At 44.3% G+C, this 27,875-nt stretch overlaps 3 protein-coding genes across 12 annotated transcripts in view; 2 read left to right on the forward strand and 1 right to left on the reverse strand.

The window, feature by feature from the left end:
• Positions 1-11,808, reverse strand: part of PPP2R3A (protein phosphatase 2 regulatory subunit B''alpha) — a 57,546-nt gene extending 45,738 nt beyond the window's left edge. Inside the window, exons 1-3 of one of the 6 annotated variants that reach the window (XM_076341731.1) lie at positions 11,746-11,788; positions 9,274-9,386; positions 148-237 (exon numbers count right to left, since the gene is read on the reverse strand). The gene's annotated coding sequence lies outside the window, so the exon portion shown is untranslated. Of the gene's footprint in view, positions 1-147; positions 238-9,273; positions 9,387-11,492; positions 11,537-11,741 lie in introns of those variants that run through there. The other 5 variants (XM_076341732.1, XM_076341734.1, XM_076341730.1 and 2 more) reach the window with 5 other exon arrangements.
• A 3,779-nt stretch (positions 11,809-15,587) lies between these two features.
• DBR1 (debranching RNA lariats 1) lies at positions 15,588-26,278 on the forward strand. The gene is made up of 8 exons (XM_076341737.1): positions 15,588-15,784; positions 15,881-16,005; positions 16,102-16,182; positions 17,927-18,012; positions 19,273-19,497; positions 20,372-20,452; positions 22,070-22,215; positions 22,754-26,278. The coding sequence occupies exons 1-8, from the start codon at positions 15,588-15,590 to the stop codon at positions 23,430-23,432; spliced, it is 1,620 nt and encodes a 539-aa protein (XP_076197852.1). The 3' UTR covers positions 23,433-26,278.
• A 1,432-nt stretch (positions 26,279-27,710) lies between these two features.
• Positions 27,711-27,875, forward strand: part of ARMC8 (armadillo repeat containing 8) — an 82,160-nt gene continuing 81,995 nt past the window's right edge. For 4 of the 5 annotated variants that reach the window (XM_076341739.1, XM_076341740.1, XM_076341746.1 and 1 more), the window contains exon 1: positions 27,711-27,799. In XM_076341739.1, coding sequence (XP_076197854.1) covers positions 27,755-27,799 — 45 coding nt within the window. In that variant the 5' untranslated portion in view covers positions 27,711-27,754. The remainder of the gene's footprint in view (positions 27,800-27,875) is intronic. The other variant, XM_076341744.1, reaches the window with a different exon arrangement.

Raw genomic sequence — 27,875 nt, forward strand, 5'->3', positions numbered from 1 at the left:
TCCTTTTCTAAGCCTCCATCAACTACAAACAAGCTTTCTGGCATTTCCTGAAATAAAAGTTAGATAATATTCAGAGAAAATAGAAATCTTCAGGGCAACAGATTTGATGAAGGATTAATATTGCTTCTGAAAAAGCATGGGACTTACTTTCTCAGAGTTCCTTCCTCCCTCTGTGTTATATACAGCAAGGAGAGACTGGTCTTCTTTTTACCACCAAAGAATAGTCTGGGTTTATACCTAATTTAGGAAATAGTTACATCTTGATTAAGTTATTCCTTAATTAGAGAAATAATGTATTAGACTCACTATCGTCTCCTCCTGTATGACTCCAAGGGTAATTTCCTCCCTACGCATGTACCCCTTCCACCAGGACTAAGTCAGTTTCTCCAATCCTTTAAGCCACCTTCAAACAACAAAGCTTTCAGTAGCTGTAAGATGATTCCACAACGAGTTCTTCGATGAAAAGGTCTCCCAGATTCCCAACCTAAACTGACTCTTTTTTAGTTCAACTTTGTATTTCCAGCTATACACAATAACAACGCTCTTCCCACCATCTCCACTTCATACTTCCCAAATAATTTTAGGTGCTCATGCCCTAAACCATTGCTCAGCCATGTTACAAAGTCAGCCCCTTCTGCTTTAGTATAAGGCAGGCCCTCAAGCCAGGTTTGCTGCATTCTCTAATCTCTTTCCAATTTGTCTGTATTTCTTTGGTACTATCACACCCAGGAATCAACATAATCCAGACACAAACTTTTCAAGGCTAACACAAGATTGCTACCTCCTGCCTCTGTTGTCAGCACCTTTTACTGCTATGTCAGGGAAGGAAGTAATCAATGAATCAATATAAAAACCTGATATCCTCTTCTGAACCATGAATGTCTTCTCAGTGATTATTTACCACTTGCCTTACTATCACTGTCTGTAAAAACATGCTAAGGTTATTCAAGGTGCTGGAGTACTTGATTCCAGTTATGCAAGACAAAAAAAAAAAGAAAATAAGATTGTATAGGCAGCACAAATGCACATAGATGCAGAGTAGAAACTATTTTTCTCATTTCTTCACTGGCTTGACCAAGGCAGCACATGCTCAGCTTGCAGCTTTATTTTACAGTGATTCATCAAACACGATCCAGCATGTAAACCTAATCAAGACAAAACCTAGGAGAAGAGTATTCCTGTTATCAGATCTGGGAACCTGATCTCAAGTTTAGCTTGAATGGGCTTTTGTTGTGACTTTCTTTTGGTTGGTGACTAAAACCTACTATTTATGAACAGCAACAATGGAAAGACTGGATGTGTTAAGAAACATTCATACTTCGTTCTTTTCAGCCTGCCATTTCATTCCAGTTGTGACTCTAGAACAGCCCCCAGTTCAGATATACTGCAAAGATTCTGTAATTAGGACTGCTGCCATGAAACCAACTCCAACCCTGAGGATACAGGATTGGCTTCACAATATAAACTATGAATGAATAGGGTTTCTTGTGTGATCGTAGAATAATGCTTTATGTCTCTCCTATCTGCAAGATGACATGAATCACTTTCCAAAGGAAAAAATTATTGCAGATACTAGTGATATAAAAGGTTATTCTATAAGACACACAAGAAATTCTATTCATGCAAAGATTATGCTGGAGTTAAATAACTGAACAATGACAATCTGTTAAGATGGGGACTGTCAGCCAGCGCTTGACTTACTTGCAAACTGAAGTCTAGAAAGCTACGGGACAGGCCTCTACTGCCTCTGAAAATCTCAAATTAGGCAAAAATCTTCTTGAACTCCTATCTCCAGCACTAGCAAAAACATTATTAGTGATCACAAGTTAGAAACCACCATAACATAGCAGTATGGAGAAAACTAGCCCTTGCTGCACCAGCACACAGCATGGGTGTCACTGTGCAACTGTGCTTGTTCTAGTGGAAGAGGGGGTAGGATAAACTCTCAAGTTTGGTATTCTTGCAAAAGACAGACAGAAAGACAGGCAGAACAATAGTTTCGCCATTTGGACAGTCATCAATATAGTTTCAGAAGTATCATCCTAGCTATGTAATCAGATGTCAGGTCTTACCCCCTTAGAGGAGCTTGTGGTGCCAAAAAGCAGCATATAACTGCCTCCTCTTATTTAGAAGTGCTTGATTTTTATTTATAGTTTACTGAACAAAGCAGATTTGGGAGCAAACTATATTGATTATAGAAGACAAAAAGCAGGCAAACAACAAAGCAATGTTTTCCTGCAAAGCACAACTTTCAGCCAATCTTTGGTACTTTGTCAAATAATAAGAAAAAAAAAAAGAGTATTAATCTTCTACTCTTAAATTCTTTAATTTTAAAACACACTACAGAATGGTACCGGACCCTGAGATGTATCATTACTTTTCTTACTACCTGGTCAAGTCAGAACACGGTAAACTTTAAGAATCAAAAGCACACTCTGAGGACGGAGATCAGAATAGATGAGGTGACTCACTCGAGAGCTGTTCTGCAGCTCTGTCCTGGTTTTGGTTGGGATAGAGTTAATTTTCTTCCTAGTAGCTGGTACAGTGCTGCGTTTTGGATTTAGGATGAGAATAATTTACCATGAGAATAATGTTGATAACACACCGATGTTTAGTTGTTGCTAGGTAATGCTTACACGAGTCAAGGACTTTTCAGCTTCCCATGCTCTACTGACTGAGAAGGCTGGAGGTGCACAAGAAGCTGGGAGGGGGCACAGCCAGGACAGCTGACCCAAACTGGCCAAAGGGACATTCCATACCATGTGATGTCAGGCTCAGTACGTAAACTGGGGGAAAGCTGGCGGGGGGGGGGGGGGTGCTGCTCAGGGCCTGGCTGGGCATCCATTAGCAGGTGGTGAGCAATTGCATTGTGCATCACTTGCTTTCTATATTCTTATTATTATTAGGATTTTATTCTATTTCAATTATTAAACTGTTTTTATCTCAACCCACGAGTTCTCTCACTTTTACTCTTCCGATTCTCTCCCCCATCCCACCAGGGGAGGGGAGAGTGAGTGAGCAGCTGTGTGGTGCTCAGTTGCCGACTGAGGTTAAACCACAACAGACAAGCTCGTAAAGGAGCTGACACTGAGCCACACTCCACGAAATCCAAAGGGTCTCTGATCACACAGCTAAGTGGTTACTGCTCCAATGCCCCAGTCAACCATTGCCAGAATCGACAGGGTTCACACGACTACTAGTAATGTTATACAGCATTCTATACAGTCACTGAAAAATCACCAGATGCTCCATCTATGATAGAATCACACCAGCAATAGCTGTGGTAAGAAATTTTTGTAACAAATCCACTGCTGAATTCAGCAGAAATGTTACAAAGAGCCATTTACATGAATTATTTTGAACCCTATCACAAAGGAACTTATTTATAATTGGCTATCACTTGCATAATTTACCTTCCAAAATAGTTTGAACAGGAGACTAAAGAGTAACTTTTTCTTCTATACTAAAGAAGTTCAGAAGAAAAAAATCTAACCATCCGAGTTGCTCCTTTGTGTTGTATTTCTTATATATTTACCGCTTATAAAATTTTAATGTCCTTAATGGCAGCATGTATAGTTAATCCAAAAGGACTTTTTTGTACATAGGACTTAGATGGGAACTACAGCTATGATAACTTTTCAATCCTTATGACCAGTGGGAATTTGACACACATGCATACATTTCAGCTATAGTAAAAGAAACCATTTACAATTGCACCTGTAAAGTTTTCGGATTAGAAGTGTTGTACCACTTACACTGGCAAGGCATCCTGAGTTCAGTTTTAAGAGGTTTTAGTACCAAGATATTTCATGCTTTAGAGACTGCAATGGATTGTGATGGCTACAAATCCTGACTTCCCTCGTAATCCAGGTCAGAGGATGTGACCTAGTCAAACTGAGAACTCCTATTTGAACCAAAGGACATTTCTTCATATGCTTAAATGCTTCAATATTTTATTACATGCACTATAGAAAAGGGGTCATTATTTCCGATTTGAGTCTGTTCAACATCAAGTTCCAGCAAACAGGTATCAGGCTTTCTTAAGCTAACTTAAAAAAGCTCTCAGGAAGATATATTTCCACACCTGCAAGTACTGACACACTATAATCAAACCACCTCTTAGTCTTTTCCAGGATTGCCAGAGAGTCTGGAAGAGAGATGTCTTCAAAGTCATTGCTATAGTCCTTTTATGAATTCGGTCTGTAATTTGTCATTGTTCTTACAAAAACCTAAGAGAGGTGGGATTCATCTAATTTAAGATAGCTACCTAGAAATTAAGTGTTAGGTACTCTCTGTAGGCAATGCAGAGAGGCAGGCACCTCAAAGAAAATCACCCCACTGAGCTTAAAAAACAATCTAATTTTGAGATTACAAGTTACATTAGATGAATCCCATCCTTCAGGATTAAACAAGAACACAGGAACAACTGTATCTGTCTCCAACAGTGGCTATATGCCAATGCTCAAGGAATAGTATTAGAAAAAGATATATGGTATCTCCTAGGAGTACTCTCCTGGCCTCCAACTATTTTCAGCTCATGAGAACTGTGAAGCTGGATGTGGTTTCTGTGTACTTAGTAACCTTCAAAGGATTTCCCTCCCGTGTGCTTGGGCATCCCCCAGATTCCACAGAAACTCTGCATCCAGAGCATCTTTTGACAAGACATTCCACCACCTACCACCCCTTTCAAATCTGTCACTCACCAGTTTCAATATGTAAAGATCTTGTACCGAAACAGAGCACAAACACTAGCCCTGTATACACGCTGTCCACAGCATTCCCGAGTTTACAGAATTCCATGTCATCCCTCTGCCTTCTCTTTTCCAGGATTATTAGTCCTCACTTAACTCAGTTGTTCTTGTACAGAAAGCCATTTTGCACCTTTGATTATTTCCACTGCCCCTCGTAAGCTCTTCTGGTTCAACTACACACTTTAAGATGCAGGAACCCAAACTGTGGACAATATCCAGAACAGATGAGAACCACATTCAGAAATGAATTTTTGAACTGCCTTTCAAAAACTAGTATTATCACTGTATAGTGCTTTCCCCTTCCAAGCCTCACTATTTTCAGATAATACATTCTCAAGTGTCTGTTCTCATAACCACCTGGGTTAATTCATACCTTCTGTCCCTCTTGCTACCTATCTTTCAAGAAGAAACAATGATACTATTGTCCTTTGTAAAATGTGCAGGGATCTACTGATAGAATGCTCTATGCAAGAGGAAGGTATTCACTCTTAGAGACCAAAATTTTCATACAGTCTGAGAAGAAAGGTTAGGAGATGGGCAACAAGAATGATCCAAAGGTCTTGACAGCTTGTCTGTGAGGAATGACTCAGCAGGACCAGGCATTTCAGACTGGAAGAGAGGTGACTTTGGAATAATATGATAATCTACAAAATCATGAATGGCATAGAAAGGGTAGATAGGGTCTGAATGCTCACCTTAAACATTGGAACAGGCTGCCCAGGGAAGTGGTGGAGTCCCCATCCCTGGAGGTATTTAAAAGACGAGTAGATGAGGCACTTAGGGACATGGTTTAGTGGGCATGGTGGTGTTGGGTCAACGGTTGGACTCGATGATCTTAGAGGTCTTTTCCAACCTCAACGATTCTATGATTCTATGATTCTCCTCCAACACAAGAACTAGGTGCGATCAAGCAATGCTACAGGAAGCAGGTTAAAACAAGCACACATGCAGCAAACCTGTGAATCTTCTCATCAAAGGATGCCATGGACCCAGAAAGGTTCTGGGGAATCAAGGGGTCATATTTTAATACTTCCACTGTTAAAAGTTAGCACCTTTTGCTTGGGCACCACTTGATGCCCTTTCATTCTTGCCATGTTCAGGTGACAAAATAAACAGGGAACAATTGTTTCATATTCCCATGGCTGCAGATTGCTATCATAATCCCTCCTCTTATCCATCCTACTTCCAATTGTGTATTTTCCAGGCTAAGCCCCAGTTTATTTGGTTACTCTTTTTATAAAAGCTGCTTCAATTATGCTCTTCTGTGTTTTTCCCTAATCTTTGGAGAGGGGAGAATGTCTGCCCCTAACTTTCAGGGGGGTATGTTATTCATTACAAAAACATACCATGGCTTTATAACATGGCATTCTGTTTTGCTCCCTCTCCCTTTCCTAGAGACCTCTGTCATTTCTATTTGCCTTTTTTTTTTTTTGACTGCTGCTGAGAGAGTTTCACAGAGTTTTGTCCGTGTTACTTAAAAGATCTTTCCTGAATGGCATAGATTCTTAAAAGCTCATCACTGCATAGACACAGTTAGTTGTTTCTCCCTGTGCACACTATTTTATATCTACCAGAATCAAGTACGGCTTGCCTACAACCAAGTACTGTGAGAACCTTCTGCAACTCGTCACCTTTTGTTCCTGCTACCCTAATTTTGTGATTCTCAGCATATACTGTCACTTCGTTACTCAGCCTCTCTTCCAGATCATTTATAACTATGTTGAGCAACACAAGCCTGAACACAGATCCCCCTGGGATTCCACTGATTACTCTTCACTAGAAAAACTGACAGTTCTTCCTACACTTTTAACCAGGTATAACTGAAAAAGCTACACTCCTGCTCCATGGCAGTTCATTTCCCTTAAGAAGTATTAGTAAAGAACTTTGTTAAACTCCCTCTGAAAATCCAGAAACAGAATACTCGCTTGTTTGTCTCTTGTGCCTTCTTGCTGAATAGCTTCAGACCGTCTAACTTTACCAGCTGAAGATGGACTTCAGCATTCTTGCAGTGAACCATGAAGGTCACTGCAATGGGAGCACTTACCAAGGCAGGCTTCCAAGTAGACATGACCTTGAGAATCACCTTCCGTGACAGGATGATAAATACTGCTTTGCAGTCAGTATGGATTTGGAGAAGTAAATTTTTACATTAGGAAATCTGTTTCAGTAGATTTACCCTAAAAAAAAAAATCCTCCAACACTAACTTAAATACAACCTCCCCACATTTACAGCAGCAACGTAAAGCAAACCCAACACGCAAAAAGATTTGGGCTAGTATCAATAACAATAGTCTACACTGCTTTTTAAAAACAAACCTGGCACTAGACTCTAAACTATTGTTCTAAAATACTGACTTGCAGTTAGTGAATACAGTATTATTCAGTGAAATTCTTCAGGTTAAGTCACAGTGTTATCTAATATTCTAGTGCAGCTATGCCCTTCACAAACAGCAGTATACAGGGTCTTTGAACACAAGTATACTATAAACTCTGTTGTAGAGAACCAATATTATGGGCCCTGCAAAGCTTGTCATTATGGGTATCAGCTGGGGAGGAGGATAGTCAATAATATCAAGACAGTTTTCATCCCTTTCAGCTTTTCTGAAATACCCTTCTTCAACTTTCCTTTGCACAGAGACTTGGAACTAAAACTGACCAGACAGGAATTTGTGTCCCATGAGACTGGTTTCCAGTTATACAGATGAGACAGCAAGAGAGTAAAAGCTCACACAATTTTTCCACATAACACCAATCTGTTAAGTATAAATAATTTGCCAACTAATTATTGTTCTAGTCCCATGTCTGTATAGAACTACAGAATTTAACCTTAGCTCATTTAGCAGGCCCCCAATACATTAACATACATGTTGAAGCTTAGAAAGGCATGAGTTAAAAAAAATTGTAGTAAGAATAAGCCTGACTGAGCTTTGTCATGCTAACAGAAAATAAGGTGACCAACCAGAAAACACTGGAGGTGAACAAGATTCAAAAGCACATAATTAACAAGGCTCAGGGCAGAGGTCAGAAAGAACTTAAGTAATGTGTCTCTTGGCTGTTTATAACCTTATATGGAAAAAGATAATTTCATATTAGCAAGATACATTTATTTTCCCTGGAATTGGTTAATTTAGTATTAACAGTATCCAATTACTTTACACAAATTAAAGTGATTTTATTAAAGTGTTAAGATAACAAAGGAAGAGTTGTGTCCAAGATGGCATTCCCTCAGTCATTAACTTTCATTGATACTGAGATTACAATCTACAGATTCCCTGAAACCATCTTGGAAACTTACTTGCAAGTTAGGTAAAATTTCTCCTGTAGCAGACTAGCTGTCTGCTAGTGATCTGCAAGGTAAAATAGGTTTTTAATTTAATAACAAATAAAGAAAAATATTTTTTTTCTTTCATTACCCATCTATTCAGAGCTCATACATTTCTCACTGCTGTCCTATCTGACTTCTTCATGTCTTATCTGTATCACACTACTCTTTATTCACTTATTTCCTCATGGATTCAAGATTCTTAGTAAAGTTCTCTTTGTCTAAGGTGACAGTCCATTTCTCCAGGGTAGTCTCAGTTCCCAGCCCATACCTGGCCCCAGCTGGAGTACTATAGCTCTTACATAGGTCAGCGATGAGAACAGTGAAATGCCAAGCTGGGGAGAAATGCTTCAATTCTATGCTGCATGCCCATCCTCTCGTCTGAGGCACAATCACAGGAGTAAAAAGCAAGCAGTCATTTCCACCAGTCATACCTTCCACAAGCCCATTCCTGCCAGCCTCCATCTCACACTGAAAAGGAGCAGCTGTTGAAACGTAACAAATTACACCAAAAGGTGCAGCATGTCCTAGCATTCAAGAAGTTTGGCACTGCTACAGTTTTTACTGCTTATGACTTTGATAAGCCACACCAGAGGTACGGATCAGTGTGATCAAAGCAACATGTAATTTAAGGGAGCATAACTTTTCTATCCCCTTTCCTCTACCACAGAAAATTAAGGGTGACATCCCAGTAAGACAGAGGAAGTAATTTCCCCAGTATCTTTACTAACCCAGGGAGCTTTACAAAACAAAAAAAGAACTTGCATTCATTTCTTTTTCCTTTGTGTATTTAAACAGAAGCAGATTAAAAAGACAAGTGATACACACAAGAAACAGAAAAGCAGAAAAATGTAAAGATTCCCTCATTCTAATTTGAGTGAACAGCAGTGTTCACATTCAGGAATCTGAATATTCATTAAAATGAATAGTCATTTTTAACAAGCTTGCTTGTTACATATGTGACCTCAGGTATTGCTTACTGCATCCTATTCATACACTATTCTGCAATCAGAATTATTAATTTCTCCATCAGTATAGTATTCACATGCTACTTAAACATTAACTTATTTTCCAGTATTACCCTCATTTTACCCTGCAAGAACTGTGGCAAAGAGAATACATCAGGTTTTGGTGCTCAAGGCCTGATTTTTCCAAAGCATGTGACATTATAGAGTATTTCATATGGTCAAAGCACAGCACCTGCTCAGCTGCAACTGCCCTTACAGTTGTACATCAGAAATTCTGCAAATCAGATCCAGGGACACAAGCAGAAGAGGAAATAAAACAGTGAGGTCTGGTGGAAGAAGCTTGTCCTGTAACACACATGAAATCAGGTCTTTAAGACAGCACTTAACTACCTTAATTATGAATGAGAAAATTCCCTTCCTCCCACAGTTCTACTTTGCTGTCCAGTTTCTGCCAGAATTGGAGCACAAGATCCAAGCTCTAATTCAGTCTTCAGAAAAGTTCAGTTCTGTGTAACAGGAGACAACCTAGTCTTACGGGGGAAGAACAGCATGCAATCATTTAAGTAAAAACAGTATTGGAAAACATTTATACAAAGGAAGTGAAGAAAGACTGCACAGCAACCTCTGTACTGGACCAAGATATACCAAGTTCAGAGTTACTGTTTAAAGTCATGTTTTCTGTGTAATTCAAAGGGGGAGAGGTGTCCGCAGGAAGGATAGAGAAAGGTCCTTACCAAAAAAAAAAAGTGTTAGACCACAGGGCTCTGTGGTAATGTACAGACACACTAGTGAGTGTTAGACCACAGGGCTCCACTACAGAGACTTCTGAACTGCCTGAGCCACAATATTCATCACCTGCTCCACAGGCCGCAGCTGAAGGGGATGAAATAGATGCTTTACCAGTGAAACTCTGCAGTATTTGGTAGTCACACATTGGTCAACTTTAACTTGAGGCACTTTGCCCATAGCTACCTTTAACACTGCACCTCTGAAATTATGAGTGCAAAATAGTATGACGCATGACAGTGATTGCAAAGGTCTAGGTAGTGGAAACTGGCTGTCTGCCATCAGGGAACTTTTTATTTCACATGAAGTCAAATGTAAATCAGTCTCATCTGATACACAATGTTACCGTTTCAGATACGTAAATACTGAAAAAAAACCCAAACCACTGTCTCTTGCTTCAACTTCTCAAAATCCAGCAGACATTAAATACATAATTTTACAAAACTGAGAGAAGTCTAATAGTACTGACAATCTCAAAGTTCTCACAAAAATAACTTCCCCCTACATAACCTGTGAGAGCAGACCTACCAAGCTCGAGAGATTCACAAGAAATAATTAAGAGGCAGCTATTTTAAGGAAATGCCTGGAGAATTTATTTCCTGAAGCGGGCATCAGATCATGTGAGGTAAAGCCTTGAGACCACCACTAAGAAAAAAGTACTCAGCCTTTCAGGCAGCACTTCAACAGCAAACAGCTTGGGGACTACCTGCCTGCCTCTTCTCTTGAATTCTTCCCTTTGCACTGCTAGCCTGCCTTTGCAGGAAAGATGGGGACACAGAACAGCACATCTTCCAGGGCTTCCTTCTTTAGTGTGAAGAACAGAGGTAATAAAATTAGTCCCAGGCTTAAAAATATTTACATTACTTGAGACCAGCGCAGTCTGATGACCTTCAGAGAGAATTACTCCAGAAGGAACACGTCCTTCAGTAAATCATTCCAATAGTTATTCAATCTCAATTCTACAAGTTTATGTCCAACTTAATCTTGGATTTGTCTGTCCATTAACCAAGGAGTCTTGCAGCCACAGCTGTTCCCTTTCTTGATCATGAAGAAATACTTCGGAAAAAAATTAAAATCTTACTTTCATGACCATATATGAACAGCCACATTGAAGAAGATCAAAGGTCCAGCTACCCAGGGTCCTGGGGCAAGTGGGAAGCGTTCACAAAAAAAGAACAGCCCAAGTAAAGGTGATCCTTCACCGGTGTTAACCTCCCACTTTACAACAACTAACAGCTTCGGGCCATCCTGAACTGGAAACTACATCCAGATCACTGTGCTTAAAAGCCGTTACGCCTCTCAGCACTCTGTCAAAACTCTTTTGAGACAATTTATAGTCTCGGCCTCCGCAACACCAGTAGCAGTGGTTTTCACAACTTAAACGCGTGCGATGTGAGAAGTATTTCCTTCTTCTCCACCCTGTGTGTTACCTGGTAACTCCATTCAATCACTGCTTCGCCATCCTCCCCGAAACACCCCGACGCCACCGCCGCTCCCCGCCAGTCCCCACCCCGGGACGGCGGCCCCCACCCCCGGCGCCGCACACCGGCCGAGCCGGGCCGCTCGGCCCGCAGCTCCCTCCCAGACCCTGTCAGCGCCGGCACCGCGACCCCCAAGACACGACGCGCCGGCGGCGGGACGGTTCACCACCGACAGACAACGCACCGGCACAACCCACCCCGGGGCCCGCCCGGCACCTGCCCCCGCCGCCGGTCCTTGAGGGGAGCAACCGCTGCCCCCGGCCGGGGAGAGCCGGGGGCCGCTCGGCCCCAACGCCACCGCCCCTCCCCGTCGCCGCCCGCCCTCAGGCGGCCGCGGGCACACCCCTGCCCCAGGCCCCGCGGGCTCTGCCGCCGCGGCGGCGGCGGCGGCGGCGGCACCCCCCCCCGCCACGGCGCCCTCGCTGCACCATACCTACCCGCCGGAGCAGAGCTCCGTCCCATGCCGGCGCCGCCGCTCCCGCCGCCGGGCGCGCTCTGCCGCCCGCCCCGGCCGGCCCCTTCCGCGCGGCGGGGGGCCCCGCCCCGGAGGCGCGGCGCGGCGGGCGGGCGGCCCCAGGCGCGCAGGTCGACGCCGGGCTGTGAGGGGGCGGCCGCGGAATGGCGCTGCTGGCGCTGGGGGGGGGAACGCCCCCCCGCGCGCGCCCGCCCGCTGCCCGCTCGTGCCCGAGGCGCGCGCGCCCCCGGAGGGGCTGCCCCCGCCCACGTGCACGCGCCGTGCCCCTCCCTCTTCTCACAGCCGCCGCGCCCGCGCCGCCCGCCGGGTCCCGCCGTGAGAAGACGGCGGGCCCCTCGCCTCAGCGCTGTGTCCCTCGCGGCCCTCACCGCCGGTCGGCCCGGCCCGGGCCTGCGGTTCACCAGGACGCAGCGTCCCGGGCGGTGGTTTTTGTTCGCCCTCAGCCACTCGAGAAATCCAGCAACGCGGTTGCTTCATGTCTTGGCTTCAGAGGGTTTTCAGCCCTCTTTGGCTCGAGGCCATTAGTAGTGCCCTCCAGCAAAACAGCATGATGGGTGCCTCCGAGAAAAGGAAAAAATGAAGAGGAAAAAGAGCCAAAGTGCAACTGGAAGGGGAAGGCAACCGCCGTGCTTCAGTGACTAGGCCTGCAGTGAGCCTTGCATTGGCAGTGTGTTTTGCTGCATTTATCAGACACAATACTGGGGGAGGAGGTGCCCAAAGACACCAAAACATTGTTGCAGGTAAGCCTTGTGATATTTAGGCTAACCACATGGGGTCTTTTTCTAAGGTGGTTGCAGCAGTGTCTTCCTTCTGTCACACACATGCACACCAACCTGCAACCCCACGCTCTCTCATGGCTTACAGGGACATCTCAAAATCTCAGCTGGAACACATCAGATTTGTCTCTTGCACCTCCAGTTTACCTCCCTCTCCTTCACAAACACATACACTGTCTCCCACCACTTCTCCCTTGTACGTCCCTTCTCAGCCACGCTATCCTGCCCCAAAAGTCAGCTACACATGCCTCCCTTTTGCTGTTCCTCTTCATTTTAGTACCTTCTAAATGTGCTAGAAATCTTTCAGTATCTTCTTTATTGAAAGAGTGGTTAAACATTGGAACAGGCTGCCCAGGGAAGCGGTTGAGTCACGATCCCTGGAAGTATTTAAAAGACGTGTAGATGAGGCGCTTAGGGACATGGTTTAGTGGGCATGGTGGTGTTGGGTTGACGGTTGGACTTGATGATCTTAGAGGTCTTTTCCAACCTTAATGATTCTATGATTCTATGATTCTAAAAGCGCTAGAAAGCACTTGGCAGGAAAGTGTCCCTCTCATTCTGTTTTCAGAGATGAGGGAAGCAACCCTGTTATCCGCAGCCCCTTAGGATGCCTTTCATTCGTCCTCATTTCTCTGGAGAGGAAAACTGAACTACTTCCATGGCTCTAAACTACCTTAGTTAGCTCAGGAAAAAAAAAAACATTACTGGTCAGTGCAGGCAGGCAACAGCCAGAAAGGCAAATACCTCCCACCCAAACAATCCACTGATCTGAGCCTGTTTCTCGGGACTCTCCCTTCTTGGCCTCACAGTTCCTTCTCCTGTCACACAGGACAGGATGTGCCTTCAGTCACTTCAGACAAATGCAGGTCCTCTCTTGTGGGACTGGACATCCAGACACGAGAGACATGCACAAGTGCATCAGGGCAAGGGACTGTGCCTGCAAAGCCCAGTCCATAGCCAAATGTGTTAGTCATGTGGTGGAAGAGAGCTGCACCTCAGTCACATGTTTTTTTAAACAGTCTTGAAGGATTGAACAAAATTACAATAACACAGTTAGGCATTAACTTGCTACTACTTACCCTGTAAATAGTAGCATGGCTGCTTCCCTTTGTGGTCTGACTGCTGTGGAAAGTTCAGAGCAGTTTTGTGCAGTGAACACCCAGTGTTAAATGAGGGATGCTGAGATGCATAATGAATAGTGTACAAATACTAAAATGCTACAACGTAAAAAAACCTTATCGACTTTACTGTGCAGCAGTTCACCTGGGGTAAGTGGCACATGGAGCATGAGAAATGAGCCCGAGCTAATGAACCCAGGAATTACAGTATCAGCTTACCTTGACTGACTGGGGATGAATTTGGGTAGGCAGGAGAAGCATCTGCTGGCAGTCTGAGGAAGCCCCCCAAGATGGTGTGTCTTGGGTAAGGTGGTATATTCCAGAGACTTATGGACCTTTTCTGTCTTTCACCCGCCTCCTTTCAGGAAGTCTGAGACGTGGCAAATGTGAGGGGCTGCTGTTCTTTCCCAGAGAAGCTGGAAAGCCTTCCTAGGAGATGCGTTGGACTGACCGAGTTCTCACACTACGCCCAGGTAAGTCTCAGCAAAGTTAGTGAAAGAGCTAAGTACACCTAGGAACACTTCTGTGTGCGCTTTTACTCTGAAGACCTGTGGGGATTGAAAGCCAGAGGAACTTTTCCCTTCTCTTCAGCTGGGCTTGGATGAGAGCCCCAAAAAACACACAGTAACCCAACATTGTGAAATTATGAAATGTGTTAGGGAACACTCATATTTTCTTAGTATCAAAAGAGAGGCCATTATGTAATAGTTGCCACTGTAGGGGAACAGGAATGTCTGCTTGGTTCCATGATTACAGGGTAAGTAGTAGCAAGTTAATGCTTAACTATGTTACTGTAATTTCGTTCAATCCCTCAAGACTGTTAAAAAAAAAACTCAAACAGTGGAAAAAGTCTGGAGCGGTTTTATTACGTGACACACAAATACCACCCTTTGATCCAATTCACTGCCCTTCCAAAGGAGGAAATCGGTGCTCTCCGAAAGAGGGAGCCTGATGGTCTGTAAGTAAAGGGAGAGACGCCCGATTTCTCACCCTGCCTTGTACGCCATTGCCCTGGTAAAGTCACTGACTGTTCCTGTCCTTGCGTGTTAAGGAGTTACAAGAAGCCAGTGCTTAACTATGCTAAAAATGTGCTTGCCTGATGCTGGACTGGCAGGACAAAAGCACTGCAGGGATGGTACGTCCTTTGCAAACCCAAAGCTGTTTTTTTATTGGCACAAATGTCAGGCAAAAGCATGCACAGCTACTGCTCGCTCTGCTCTGCCGCCACTGCTCCACCACCACTCTGCTTGTGGTCTTTGTGCCACGCAATGAGAAACAAGTAAAGGTTTTGCTGCTTCCCTGCAAGGCTGGCAGAAGAGGTGTGGGCTGTACTCCACTGGCTCTGGCTGTGGAGAGAAGTGCCTGGTGGTTTCTGTAGTGTAGGGGGGAGTTGAGCAGCGTCTCCTCAAGCAGCTTGCGTACCTGCTGCAGGGCCTCCTGCCCCACTGCAAAAGGCACCGAAAGTTTCTAAAACTCCGCTCTGTGTGTGGCACGCACCTTTTACATTTATTACGAGCCGTTGTGCTAATTGCCGTGACAGTTTACCCCCCCCAAGAGCGAAGCGGAGCCCTCGCGCAGGTCCCAACTGCCAGTGGCGTGACTCATCCCCACACGTGTTGGGGAGAGAGATGGGGAGGGCAGCAGCACCCCCTGGGCCAATCTGGCAGCAGGTGATCTCGGAGCGGCCTCGGCTGGCCCAGGCACGCGTGGCCGTGACCGCGCCAGTGCGTGAGGTGCGCCCCGGGTCGCTGTCTGCCGGCGAGACGGGCCGGGGCGTAGCGGCCTCCCGCGGTCGGCGGCTGTCCGCTGCCAGGCCCCCAGCCGAGCTCCGCCAGCGCGCAGACGCCGTGGGGGGCGGGCGGTGACGCGGAAGGCGCGCGCGGCGCCTGCGCGGTGGAGGAGCGGCGGCGATGAAGGTGGCGGTGGCGGGGTGCTGCCATGGCGCCCTGGACAAGATGTACGAGACGCTGGAGCTGCTGCAGCGGCGGCACAACGTGCGGCCCGATCTGCTGCTCTGCTGCGGCGACTTCCAGGCCGTGCGCAACGAGGCGGACCTGCGCTGCATGGCCGTGCCCGCCAAGTACCGCCACATGCAGACCTTCTACCGGTAAGCGTCGCCCGGCCCGGCCCGGCCTGGCTTGGCCTGGCCTTGTCCCACCTGGCCCCGGCCCGCTCCGGTACAGCAGCTGTCGTGTCTCCGCAGGTACTACTCCGGCGAGAAGAAGGCCCCGGTCCTCACGGTGTTCATCGGTGGGAACCATGAGGCGTCCAACCACCTGCAGGAGCTGCCCTACGGCGGGTGGGTGGCGCCCAACATCTACTACCTCGGTAGGGTCCCCCGCCGGCTCCCGGCGGCGTTTTCCCCTCCAGCCCCTTGCCCTGCCCCGGCCGCGCCGTGACGAGCTGCGCTTCTGTTTACCCTAGGTTACGCGGGCGTGGTGCGGTTCCGCGGCGTGAGGATCGGCGGCATCTCGGGCATCTTCAAGTCTCACGACTACCGGAAAGGTATTGGTGGGACAGAGCAGGCGCGGCTGGATGGGCCGGGGAGGGGAGCACTGGGTCCGAGCCGTCGCGGGAGGATCTGGCTGTTCCTCCTCTTCTCTGAACCGACTCTTATGCTGGAAACCTCTCTTGGCTCAACACGTGGATTTTTCTGGAGGCGGTAGATGAGTCGGTAGCTGCCTGGCGACCACAGCAGGAAGCAGTGCGCCTTTTGAATGTTGTTGTTGGAACAGTCTTGATTTTTCCATGGCAGTGTCCTTTTAGCATGTGATGCGAGACTGTTTAGTTTTCCTTGTGTGAAACAGACAATTTATAAGTGTGATATTGTACAAATGTACTGTCCTGAGCTGAGGCTTAGTGTCAGTACATCTTGCGATTGGTTCCTTCTGGTTATATGTATGTGTATTCAAGAGTTCTTCCTTGGAAGGGTCTCCATCAGTGGACAGAAATCTTATCACAGATGATACCTAGTGTCAGCAAATAGAAGATAGTTTAGTCTTTCTGATCTCCTCAACACATGAAATAGTGGTCTCTTACTTGCGATTACTGTACAGTAATATTATCTTTAATAACATACTGCTTCAGAGAAGCTTTGCAGATGGCTTTCAAGCTGCAAAGTACTGAACTAGTTTTCTAGAACACCTGATTCTATCTAATACCTATCAGTGCTAATTAAATTTGTTGTTATCAAGCATACAGTTTGTATGCCTGAATATTGCGTGTGGGAGATAAGACTTTTTTGACAATAATGCTAACTACTAAAAAAGTAATTTTTCTGTTCATTCTTAAGAATACATAGGAGCTCTGCTAGGCATTGAGGTTTCGTGTCCCCAGGCAAAGTTGGAGACTGCGTCCCTTTTGACAGGGTACATGTTTGCGCTTCCAGAGTCTGTGGTGCCTGTGGGCAGTTACAGGCATGTTTAAGCTGCTGCCAAATCTGTTAAGCTGTAGTTTCATGGTTGGTGGCAGCACTCTTAAAGAAACACAAAAAGTCACAGCCTCAGTGGCCTGAGTCAGGAGTCAGATCTCATGCAGTGCTTTGTGATCTTTTAGTTTATACCTCTTTCTGAGTTGTTACGCCCTAACTTATGTTCTGATCACTGACCACTCATAGAGGCTTGCTCTGTGCTCTCGCTATGTCAATGCCCAACTTTTGCTTGTTCCTGTCTGCCTTATGTTCTTTGGCTGTGCCAGCATGTTTGCATGTGTAGCCGTGGTATTAGTAGATACATATGTTTCGTGGCTGTGCAGTGAACAGCTCTCTATATATGTGATTGCACATGGCTATGCAGCGTAACTGTGGAGGTAAGGGGTGTGGGGAAGTAATGAGGGGTGTTATCTCACCAGAGAGGTACAAAATCTCATTCAGGAATTAAGCACATAAATCTTTCTGCCAAAAGTTTCTTGTTTCAGACAGGTCCTGAGTTGTATTGGCGTCAAACTCCCATTTTTTGTTTCCACAACTGAATTACTTTATTCTCTATATTTATGAAAATAAAACACAGAATGGAAGAAATGCTCATTGTTGTACACACATTTTTACAACATATTTGCCTCACATATGAAAAGTTAGCAGCCTGTTGGTGTAAGCCTCGTGTAAAGGAAATACAGTATCTCCTTTGATTATTGGCAGCCTTGTATTTGGGATTGCTCTAGGTGTCTATATGACCCCAGGAAGCTAGCTTGCAAACAGCGTTAGGAGGGAACTATTGATTCAGGCAACTAGTCTTTTTTTCCAATGTTTCAGGCCACTTTGAGTGTCCACCATACAACCAGCAAACAATTAGAAGCGCTTACCACGTGAGGAATATTGAAGTCTTCAAACTCAAGCAGGTTAGTGAAAAATCTATTTTTTTAAACAGCGGTAAATAGTTTTCATTAATTTAGAAGTAAGGTGTTAAAGCTACTTTGCAGAAGTATGCTATTGGATAGCAAATCTTACCAACAGCTCCCAGCTAATCTGGACAGGCCATTTTATGCTGGGTGTTATTCCACTGTTGTTCCTGCTGAGTATCTCCTCCAACGCTTTGTGTAGCAGTGCAGATTTGATCTGAGTCAGACACAGGCAGGAGTGGTTTTTTTGGTGTGGTTTTTTTTTTTAATTCGATAAAATTCACAGAATGGAAGGTACTCCAGCTATACACCTCTGTTCCAGCTTTATGTTAGCTTTAGGAAGATGGATGCTACCTTGTCTAACATGCAAGCTGGTTGGTACAAAGTTAACCAATCAAAATTAAACGAGCTGAATAAGCTGATCCCAAATTTTTGTGGTTGCAGTATTTTTGACTCCAGGACGAGAAATTCAAAGGACAGATTAGCTTTATTTTTGAGCTATTACCTACTCCCTGCGTTGTCACAAGGGCTACTCCGTTTGGCTGAGGTTGTGGTATGAATACGCGTATCTATAAGCATCTTGTGAATGATTATTCAGGTTGCAGTTGCACACTTAACTGTTCAGTAGATACAGGGATGCTGAAGATAGGGCAAAGGTTTGCTGTCATTGTAAAGAGTTTGATGCATTTCACTGTAAGTTTCTTATTAGTTGGACTTGGGTTTCATCTAGAAGTGTGTTCTGATACAGCTGATGAAAATATGCTGAATGTTGAACAAGACATGCTTAAGACATTGATTAGACTTCTGAGGGGTGCTTCCTTTGAGGAGGGATATCGTGCTTAGCCATTATCCCTTTTAAACAAAGCTTTTAAAAATTTAATGAGGAAGAAGATGCCTTTGATTGTGGGTAGAGAACTTGCTCTATAGCTGTAATTTTTAAGTCGTCTTCTGAGTGCCTCACACTTACTGTGATGATATGATCTCTTTTATAAGGCAGTTTATGTAAAACACAGCTGACTGTCCCAAGAAGGTGTAGTACAAACCGTGGAGACTAGAGTCCCTTAACAACTTCAAAGGCCACCTGAAAGATGGGGCTCAGTGGTATACTTACTTGGTTTGAAAGTGAGGCTATTGGTCACAGCTAACTCTGTATTGATCTGAGGTAGAACATGTTACACGTGTTCCATCTTGTGCTGTGTAATTTCAAAACTTCTTTATCATATGTGTTTTATTTATACTGTATGCATTTTGGCTTGACAGTTAAAGCGTCCAATTGATATATTTATGTCACATGACTGGCCAAGGAGCATATATCACTATGGAAACAAGAAACAGCTTCTTAAAATGAAATCCTTCTTCCGTCAAGAAGTGGAGAGCAACACATTAGGAAGCCCTGCTGCTTCAGAGCTTCTGCAGCATCTGAAACCCACCTACTGGTTCTCAGCACATCTTCATGTTAAATTTGCAGCTTTCATGCAACACCAGGTAAAAGGGGAAAAAAAAAATCAAGAATATATGTGTCCCAAGCACATTTTAGAATTCCAATGCAGGTAATCATGTCTGGAAAAGCAGCTTCTTAATGTTTTTGCTCAGTTATTAAAACTCAGCTTAAGCTGCAAAACATTAAGTGGTGTTAAGACTACTAGCTTATGTAAGTTAAATAGATGTTATAAATCAGTGGTCTAACTACCTAATCTTCTTCAGGGACAGTGTGAAATAGCTAATATTACTGCACTTGAAACTTCTTAATCTAAGTTTATAGAAAAGCACTCTCTTTCCCACTTCACTGGGGAAGGAGACAACTTCAAAGCAAGGTGATAGAGAAGTGACTGAAAAGAAGGTAGTGGTTAACCGGGGATGGGAGGATGCCTGTAGTAAGGCTTGACAGATGAAGTTGTCTGGTGGCCTGGGTAAAGCCAAAACCAGCCCCTGTGGGTTGAAATGTCTCTTGGTTTGAGTTATTCCTGAAAGTGGTGTGACGTGCTATTGCCATTTGCAAGTTATTTAGCTGTAAAAATGTAACTAGACCTTCTAGACTCAACCAGTCTGTTTCCAATTATGTTCAAGTTTTTTCTTTTTGCTTTAAGGCTAGGTGTGCTGAGCTGCCTTGGTTAAGAATGAAGTGTGGCTCTTGCTTTATCTTGCTGTCATCTGCATCCAGCTTCCTGTTAGACTTCCAGTGAAGTCTGTCTTTCTCTTTGTCCCTCTGTCCCTTTCTTATAATCCCATGCTGATTTTCTATTTCAGAAAGTCTTTTTTCTGTATAAATTATGCCTTTAAATCTCTCTATATAACTTGTCTAGTATGGTCAAATATCATAGAAATGCTAATGACTGTGTTAACACCATTTGTTTCCTAGACAAACTCCAAAGAAGAGCTACCAAAAGCAACAAAGTTTTTGGCTCTGGATAAATGCCTGCCGCACAGAGACTTTCTGCAGGTGATGACCACGTGCAGTGGGTTTTCGCTTTTTAAGTACTTCACTTGTCTGGACTGCTAAGTGCTGTGCTTAGCTATAAGCTGAAGAATAGTTCTGATAAATGGAGGATTTGGAAAGAAACTAGGAATGGTGCATGTGTGGAATGGTCTTTGTATAATAGTGTCTTGAAATAAGCAGACCTTGCGTCCTGTCATGCAGGCACAGTGCTTATTCCTACCATTTCCTTCCACCTTAGAACAAGTACTTGACTTAATTGGAGGAGTAGCTCTACTTTAACCTGAATTGAATCTCCTCTTGCGGTTTTTTGACAAATGTCAAACCTAAGAAGAAAGCCCATCTTGAGGCTCTTCTTCTTTCACAGTTTAGTTTGGGTCAGCTAGTGCCTCTTTATTCAGAACTGGATTAATGAGTTCAGACAGGATTGAGTCTCAGTTTAAGTACTGTAATTTCCTTTAGTATTGTGAATTCCAGCAGGAACTGGTGTGACTTCCTGGGAGAATGGCTCTGCTTCTTTTTGTTTGGTTCTGATATTTTCTGATACCTTGGCTACAAAGGGCAGTGGACAAGTAGGAGGTCTAGGTTGTGGGAATTTTCAATATGAGTGCCAAACTGATTTACCAAGAGCAAAACAACGTTCCTGTGTGCGCTGCCTGCAGTGCCATCTGTAAAAACTCAAATGGATGAATCTAAAATCCTTTGCTATGAGAGGGAGCTGCTGACAGCATGTTCTTCAAATGCAGTCAAGTGTTTTAGTAGTCTTACTTTTAAAGTAGCTTTTATTTGTCAACGTAATGGGAAGATGGTTCAGATAATGAACGTCCTTTGGATGTGTGGTGGGATCCATTTGCCCTAGTAGCTACTTTTGAAGATGGGAGAGAGTGTGAGGAGGGGCTTTTGCTATGCAAAGGTACACTGGGGGTGCTAGTCCAGACTTAAAATCCTGTAGCAAAACTGATCTGGAGTAGTACTACCTCCAGCAGCGTGGTGATGCACCTGTGCGTAGCTCTGGTTTAAAGTGTATCCTTCCCCCCCCCCCAAAGCTATCTTAAAAGGTTGAATTACTTTATGGATTATTTAAAATCAGGGCCTGACTAGTGCAGTTTGGCTAAACCAAATGATTTGATTCGAGTTAATGTCGCTGAAGACAAAGTGGTTTGGATTTCAATTTGTCAGCTGTTGAAGGAGTTTAAAAACATTTCACGTTAATTTCATTGCTATGCTAAGAGTGTGTGTTTATACAGCAGAATAACTGTTGCTATCAATTCTTGATGTATTTCTGCTTAGAAGGTGGCATGAAAGAGTAGGCAAATTCTGGTTTCTAAGTTGCATTAACTGTCCAGTAGCTGGCAGTAGGGAGGAGGGTGTTCTGCTTTGTAATTGCTGGAAGCTAAAATACAGAAATGCCTTTTTTACCTTTGTTGATTGTCCTTTCTTACTCCCTTATTGCTATAAACTTTTATGTAGGGCTAACTTGAGAGGACTTTTTTGAGACCACTAGCTCAGCGTCCTTGAAACAATTAAAACTCTGTACCACACAAGTAACACTTCAAACTTTTAATCAGTTTCTGGTGTCAAGAGAAATAACTCACCTCATCTGTTTTCTGTTTTTTTAAACAGATAATAGACATAGAGCATGATCCTAGTGCAGGTGACTCGCTGGAGTATGATGCTGAGTGGATTGCAGTCCTCAAGGCCACCAACAGTCTTGTTAATGTGACTCAGAGCTCATGGAATATGCCTGAGAAGAATGGCCTCCATGCAAAGTAAGTTGCATGCAAAGTAGAGGAAAGCATGATTTTGCTGGACTGGAAGTAAACTTGTCTTAGAGTTGTATTTCTCTGTTCTGCAGCCTATAATGTCTGTAGGACTTGCTAAATGCCTTGGAAAACAAAGGGAATGGTGGCAAGAGCTGTACTCTACAGTATACAACTTCTTTACTGCTCTACATGGGTAGTTAGTTTTGTTTCACAAACTTAAATGCCACCATTTGAGGTGCAAAAAACCCATGGTGTCTGATCATCTTGCCAGTTACACGGTGAGACGGAAAATCAGGCTGGATATAGGGGTGGGCAGGTGAATGCTTATTGAGTGGGTTGACATAATACACAAATACTTGGTGGGGGGAGAGGGGAATCTCAGTATTGACCAAAGGCAGTATACTTTCCTGAAAAATCATTTGAGAAATTAGGTGTCTGTTGTAAGATGAATTTATTATCCATCTTTAAAAGTTTCTCTTTACAGTGGGAACAGGAAATACCTTTTGACTAACTGCACTTGTTTTAATTTTATACGCTTATTTAGGTGGGATTACAGTGCGACAGAAGAAGCCATCAAAGAAGTGTTAGAAGAATTGAATCATAACCTCAAAATTCCTTGTAACTTCACGTTGACAGCTGCTTGTTATGATCCCAGCAAGCCCCAAAAACACGTGGAACCTGTTCATACCATCAATCCACAGACCACTGAGTTTTGTGCCCAGTTTGGCCTCACTGACATCAATGACAGGATCCAGCAAGCTAAAGAAGAGGGCTCAGTACGAGGAGAATATGAAGAGGAGGAGGAGGAAGAGGAGATGGACAGTACTGGGTCAGCAGAGGAACCCAGTGAATATAATACAGATAATTCTGGACTTTCATCCATTAATCCAGATGAAATAATGCTGGATGAAGAAGGTGGCGATGAAGACTTGAGTACATGTTCTGTAGATCCTTCCCCTGATCATCCTCCTGACTTTTCTGCAAGTTTTTCTGACATCCGGATCATGCCAGATTCCATGGCGGTATCATCTGATGATGCTATGGATTCTACTAATGAGGAACTGGAGAAATCTGGTGTGAGTAAGCAGGTGGAAGAGAAGAGCTTAAATGAGAGACCATTAAAGCGTATTGGTGGTAATGAAAATGGAAACAGTGGCATTAAAAAAATTAAGAGAAGGAATCAAGCTATCTATGCTGCAGAGGATGAAGATAAAACAGAATAATACTTCATATGATGTATAAATAAGTTCTCTCCGTACCTTTTTATGGGAAGGTGGTGAGACCTGTCGTGGACTACTCATGCTTTTAATGTTTCTTGATCTCATTCATGTTACTTTCTTAAGCTGAAGAGGCTGTAGGAACCTCTTGCAGGGAAGATGATTTATCTGGATTAAACATCGAAGTCAGAAGCAGACTCTTCCAGCAGTGCTTTGTCAGAGGATTTAAAGCTCATGTATAATCAGTTGATTTTGCTTCAGTTCTTGGTTATTAGTGTATACTATGTATCTTCAGCTGTACTGCTATACAAGATTCACCATGCTTGTTTAACAAGAAAAGAACTCTTAAACTATAACTCAAGTCAAAGTGACAGGATGTCTCACTTACAAGACTGAATGATTTGATTTTATTGCTTTTGTCTTGTTTTATACTGACCTTTTAATACAAAGTAGCATATGCAATAACTCCGTGAACTAAATTTGAAAATAGAATTCCCATGATAACAAAACAGCAATAGAAGAGTGAAGATTTTTGTTTCTGGTGATATTCATGCCATAGAAAAACTTAATGGTCATAAACAAAACAATGTGTACTGGCTTTTAATTACAGTTTTGATAGGGAACCAAGTCTCTTCATTTGAAGCATGACAGTTTTATAGGGACCATGGAAGAGTGCATGTCTCTGTTCTTAAAAACTCACTTGTGTGCTGTTTCTTAAAACTTGAGAACCACGTCTTAAAGTTAAAATGCAAGTAGTTAGGATGAACAGCTTCCTAAATGTGGACATCATCACCGTCTCAAGTCTTAGTAGTTAAGGCTGTGTTATATTTTCATATAAGGTGGTTGATGTTTATAAGTTGCTTGAAACATTATCATTAGCCTAAGTTTTCACTTGTCACTTCCTTTCAGTAGTGTGTAACTTGCCAAATTCTTACAACTGGATTTAGAATCTTCCAAAGTACCTTCATAAACTTCAGCTGAGGGAGAACAGGAGCTGCCAGAATACAGATCCTCTTGGAAGTTTTCTTTTTACTGTTCTAGTTTGCCCTGAATTATTAGCAAGCAAATTACACTCCTTTGGCTTAAAAGGCTGTGAGGATAACAAAACTTCCTGAAGTCATGAAAATGACGGTGTTTTCAAGAACTGTAGCATATGTCATTAGACTCATTAGTTTTACCATGAAGTTCTGCTGGCTTTCTGTGCTGAGCTTTCAGAGTCCAGAGCGAGCAGGACTTCCTCATGAGACTGCTGCCCTTGAGAGCAGAGGTAGCTCCCATGTGCTTTTACTCCTCTAAGGCACAGGCACTGTGGAGAAGAAAGCGTCCTGACAGGAAGAGGGAACTGGACAGGGAGCCATGAGTAAAATGGATTGGTGAGTGTGAGTTATGTAGCAGGGAAACACTTCAAGGTCAAGACTTCCATCTTTAAAATCACTTCCACATTCTGGAATTCATCTTGGTTCCTCTCCTGTCAGCAGTTCACTATGAAAATTAAATGCGTATAAGTATTCAAGAGCTAGAAAATGGCAAAATTTATGCTCTCCACAGTTTGTTTAACAGCTTTATACTGGTGGGTTGATGCCATTAACATCCTGTTTTTTTTCCAGAGGACACTATCTTGTTTACTAAATGATTAGTTGGGCCCTCTTAATACTGCTCCTCTATCTCTCTATGCCTGCTCATCTGTTAGAACACCCACCAAAGAGAACTGTGGTAAGATGTAATGAAAAATTGGAAGTGTTTGGTGTGTAACCCTCAGGTTATCTAAAGTAGCTGTGAACTATCAGCTAGATTACTCAAGATAGTTGAGTATCCTGGATCTGCAATGCTAAAATCTTAAGCATGCCTCATGATCTGAAGACTATAATGGAAATAAAGTATTTTAAGTATAAATTGTGTTATGAACTTGAAAAGTCTCCTAAGAAATCTGAGCATGGTATTCAGCTGTCAAATTTTACATGAACTGGAGTGGAAGATGTATGTTACACATAATAGACTTTTTAGTCTGATTTCATATGTTTTTAAAGCAAATTATTCTGTCGTGTGTCGTCCCCCGTCCTCCCCTTTCTGCTAAATGTGTTTTGGCTTTCTGGAAAGCAGGAGACTTTGACAAGATAGAATACTGATTTATTTATTTATTTATTTTAAATCTTTAAAGATTTTTTCTTTTATAAAGTATTTCAGCATCCATTGAGCAGAGTGCAGCTGGTAAATATAGTTAACAAAATTTTTTTGAGTACGAATCATGTCTGATCTATATAGAGTTACTGTGCCCTTTCTTGCAGTTGTTCACACCCTCTTTGCAGTTTGAAGTGTCCAGCTCTACTGTGCTCTTGTCCATTATGGATTTTCCATGTCAGCAAGATCCTCTGCTGCACGTAGAATTCAGTTGAAGCTCTGAACTTGAAGCTTCCCCATTAAAGATGACCAAATACTCCAAAAAGTAAGCAAAACACTAGGGAAGGCTGACAAAGTTTAATCAGTTCTTAAGACCCAGAGTCTTCAGTCCTCTTTAAAAGGAAGCTTTAAAGTCTTTCTGAAAACACTTGACTTCTTAAATTTTGGTGAGAAACAGCTGGAAAATGTTTCTCTGTCAGACTCTCATACAAGTTATAATCACAGGTTTTTCAGTATGAGACTTGCACTTAGTCTAAAAATGTTTTTGCTGTTACCTATAAAGTGCTTGAGAAAAGTGTTCACCTGTTTCATTCCAGGCCAGCACACAGGTATTTTGTTCAAAGCATGTTATTAATCTACTTGGAGAAAAACAAAGAAAAGGAGTATTGCTTTTTTTCATGAGAAGTGGAGTATTTTTTTTTAATTAAAGCTATTAAAGTCAACTTGTGGCAGCATCCCAAAGTATGTTTATTGTGCTCCCATTATCCTCTGCAATCTCTAACAGCTGGCAAACCTGCATTTACCTCACAGTAGCAAAAGTTGACAGTGTGAACCCTGATGTGATGTTTTTACTACCCTCCCTACCCCGTTTAATTCCGTCTTCAGGAGCAATGAGTTCATAGAATTAGTATCCCCGTGCCTCAAGATGTAAAATACAGGGGGGCTAATACCAAAATATCAGATCTTACAGAAGTCTGTAGCAAAACTGAGTGAAGTCCTGGGTTTTTTGGGGTGTTTTCTGCAAAAACCCAACCCAAAACCAAACAAATTCACGAGAGCAACAAAAACAATGACAAAAAAGGAACCCAAACCGTCTATTCTATGTGCAGCAAGGCTGAGGATGGGAAGTGGTATGCCATGCCTGTGTCCCAGATGAAGATTGTGCCCAAGGAGATGGTTCTCAACAACTCTAGCTCTCCATATACCTGGTGTGAATGAATCGCCAACCTATGCCCCACTCAGGCTGTCTTCATTATGTTCCAGGAACTCCACAGACAGGGGCAAGACCCAGGATGAGGATGTGTCAGAAGAACCCGCAAAACTCCATGATTTCCACTAGTCAGAATATAAGGCAGTCAAAGCTAAACCTGGTTGCTTGTAACAAAAGAAGGTCAGGCTGTTGTTGGACAGCTGAGGGGCTGCCCTGAAAACCGTGCTAGTGTCCCTGTCCCACAGGGTGCAGAAGGGGGACTAGGAAAACAGCAGTGGGGGGGTGGCTGTTACGGTGCTGTGTGGGAAGCCTGTGGTAAGGTCAGCCTCCCGCTGCCTCAGTGTCAGGGCTTCAGTCAGATGAAGCCAGTCACCCAGCCCCACGTTCGCCGTCTTCCTGGAGGGCTGGTGGGGTAAGCTCTGCAGTGGGGCTGAGAGAACTGAGGTGGGAGAGCTGAGTAAAATAACAAGGGCTGAGTCAGTCCCCTGAGCTGTCTGCGCCTCCGCAGGCAGCTTCATCGGTCCCAGCTCCCCGAGGCCCGCGGGCATGGAGGAGGCAGCGTTTTCCGCCCCAAAGGGGAGCGCTCCGACTCCGGACAGGTTCGCACCTGCCGGGGCCGCCAGCAACGCCATGCCGGCGGCCGCGCCCTGCTCCGCGCGTGCGCACAGCGTCCGCCACGCCGCTGCCGGCCGGGGCGGGCGGTGGCGGGAGGCGCATGAGCGCGGCGGCCAGGGCGGGAGGCGGGGTCGCCCCGCGGATCACTGCGGCGGGGCGGGAGGAGCGCACGCGCCTTGGCGGCGGGCTGGCGGAAGGTAGCGGGGTTTCGGCGTCGGCCGATTCGCTGGGCGCGAGGCCGCGGCGCCCCGCCCCCCGCCGCCCCCCTCCTCCCCCCCGCCCGGCGGCGCTGCGCTGCGCTCCGCGATGAGGCCGTGCCCGCCGGCGGCGGCGGCGCGCGCGCGAGCGTGAGGGCGCCGCCGCCGGAGCTGCTGCGTCGGCCAAGATGGCGTGCGTGCTGGAGGCGCCGCTCCGCATGAGCGTCCTCTCGGTGAGTGCCGCGGCCCCTGCGCCGCCGCCGCCCGTGAGCGCGGTCGCCGGGGGGGGCGCCCGCCTGCCGCTGGGCT

The sequence above is a fragment of the Aptenodytes patagonicus genome, chromosome 6, assembly GCF_965638725.1.
Source record: "Aptenodytes patagonicus chromosome 6, bAptPat1.pri.cur, whole genome shotgun sequence".
Classification (NCBI taxonomy): domain Eukaryota; kingdom Metazoa; phylum Chordata; class Aves; order Sphenisciformes; family Spheniscidae; genus Aptenodytes; species Aptenodytes patagonicus.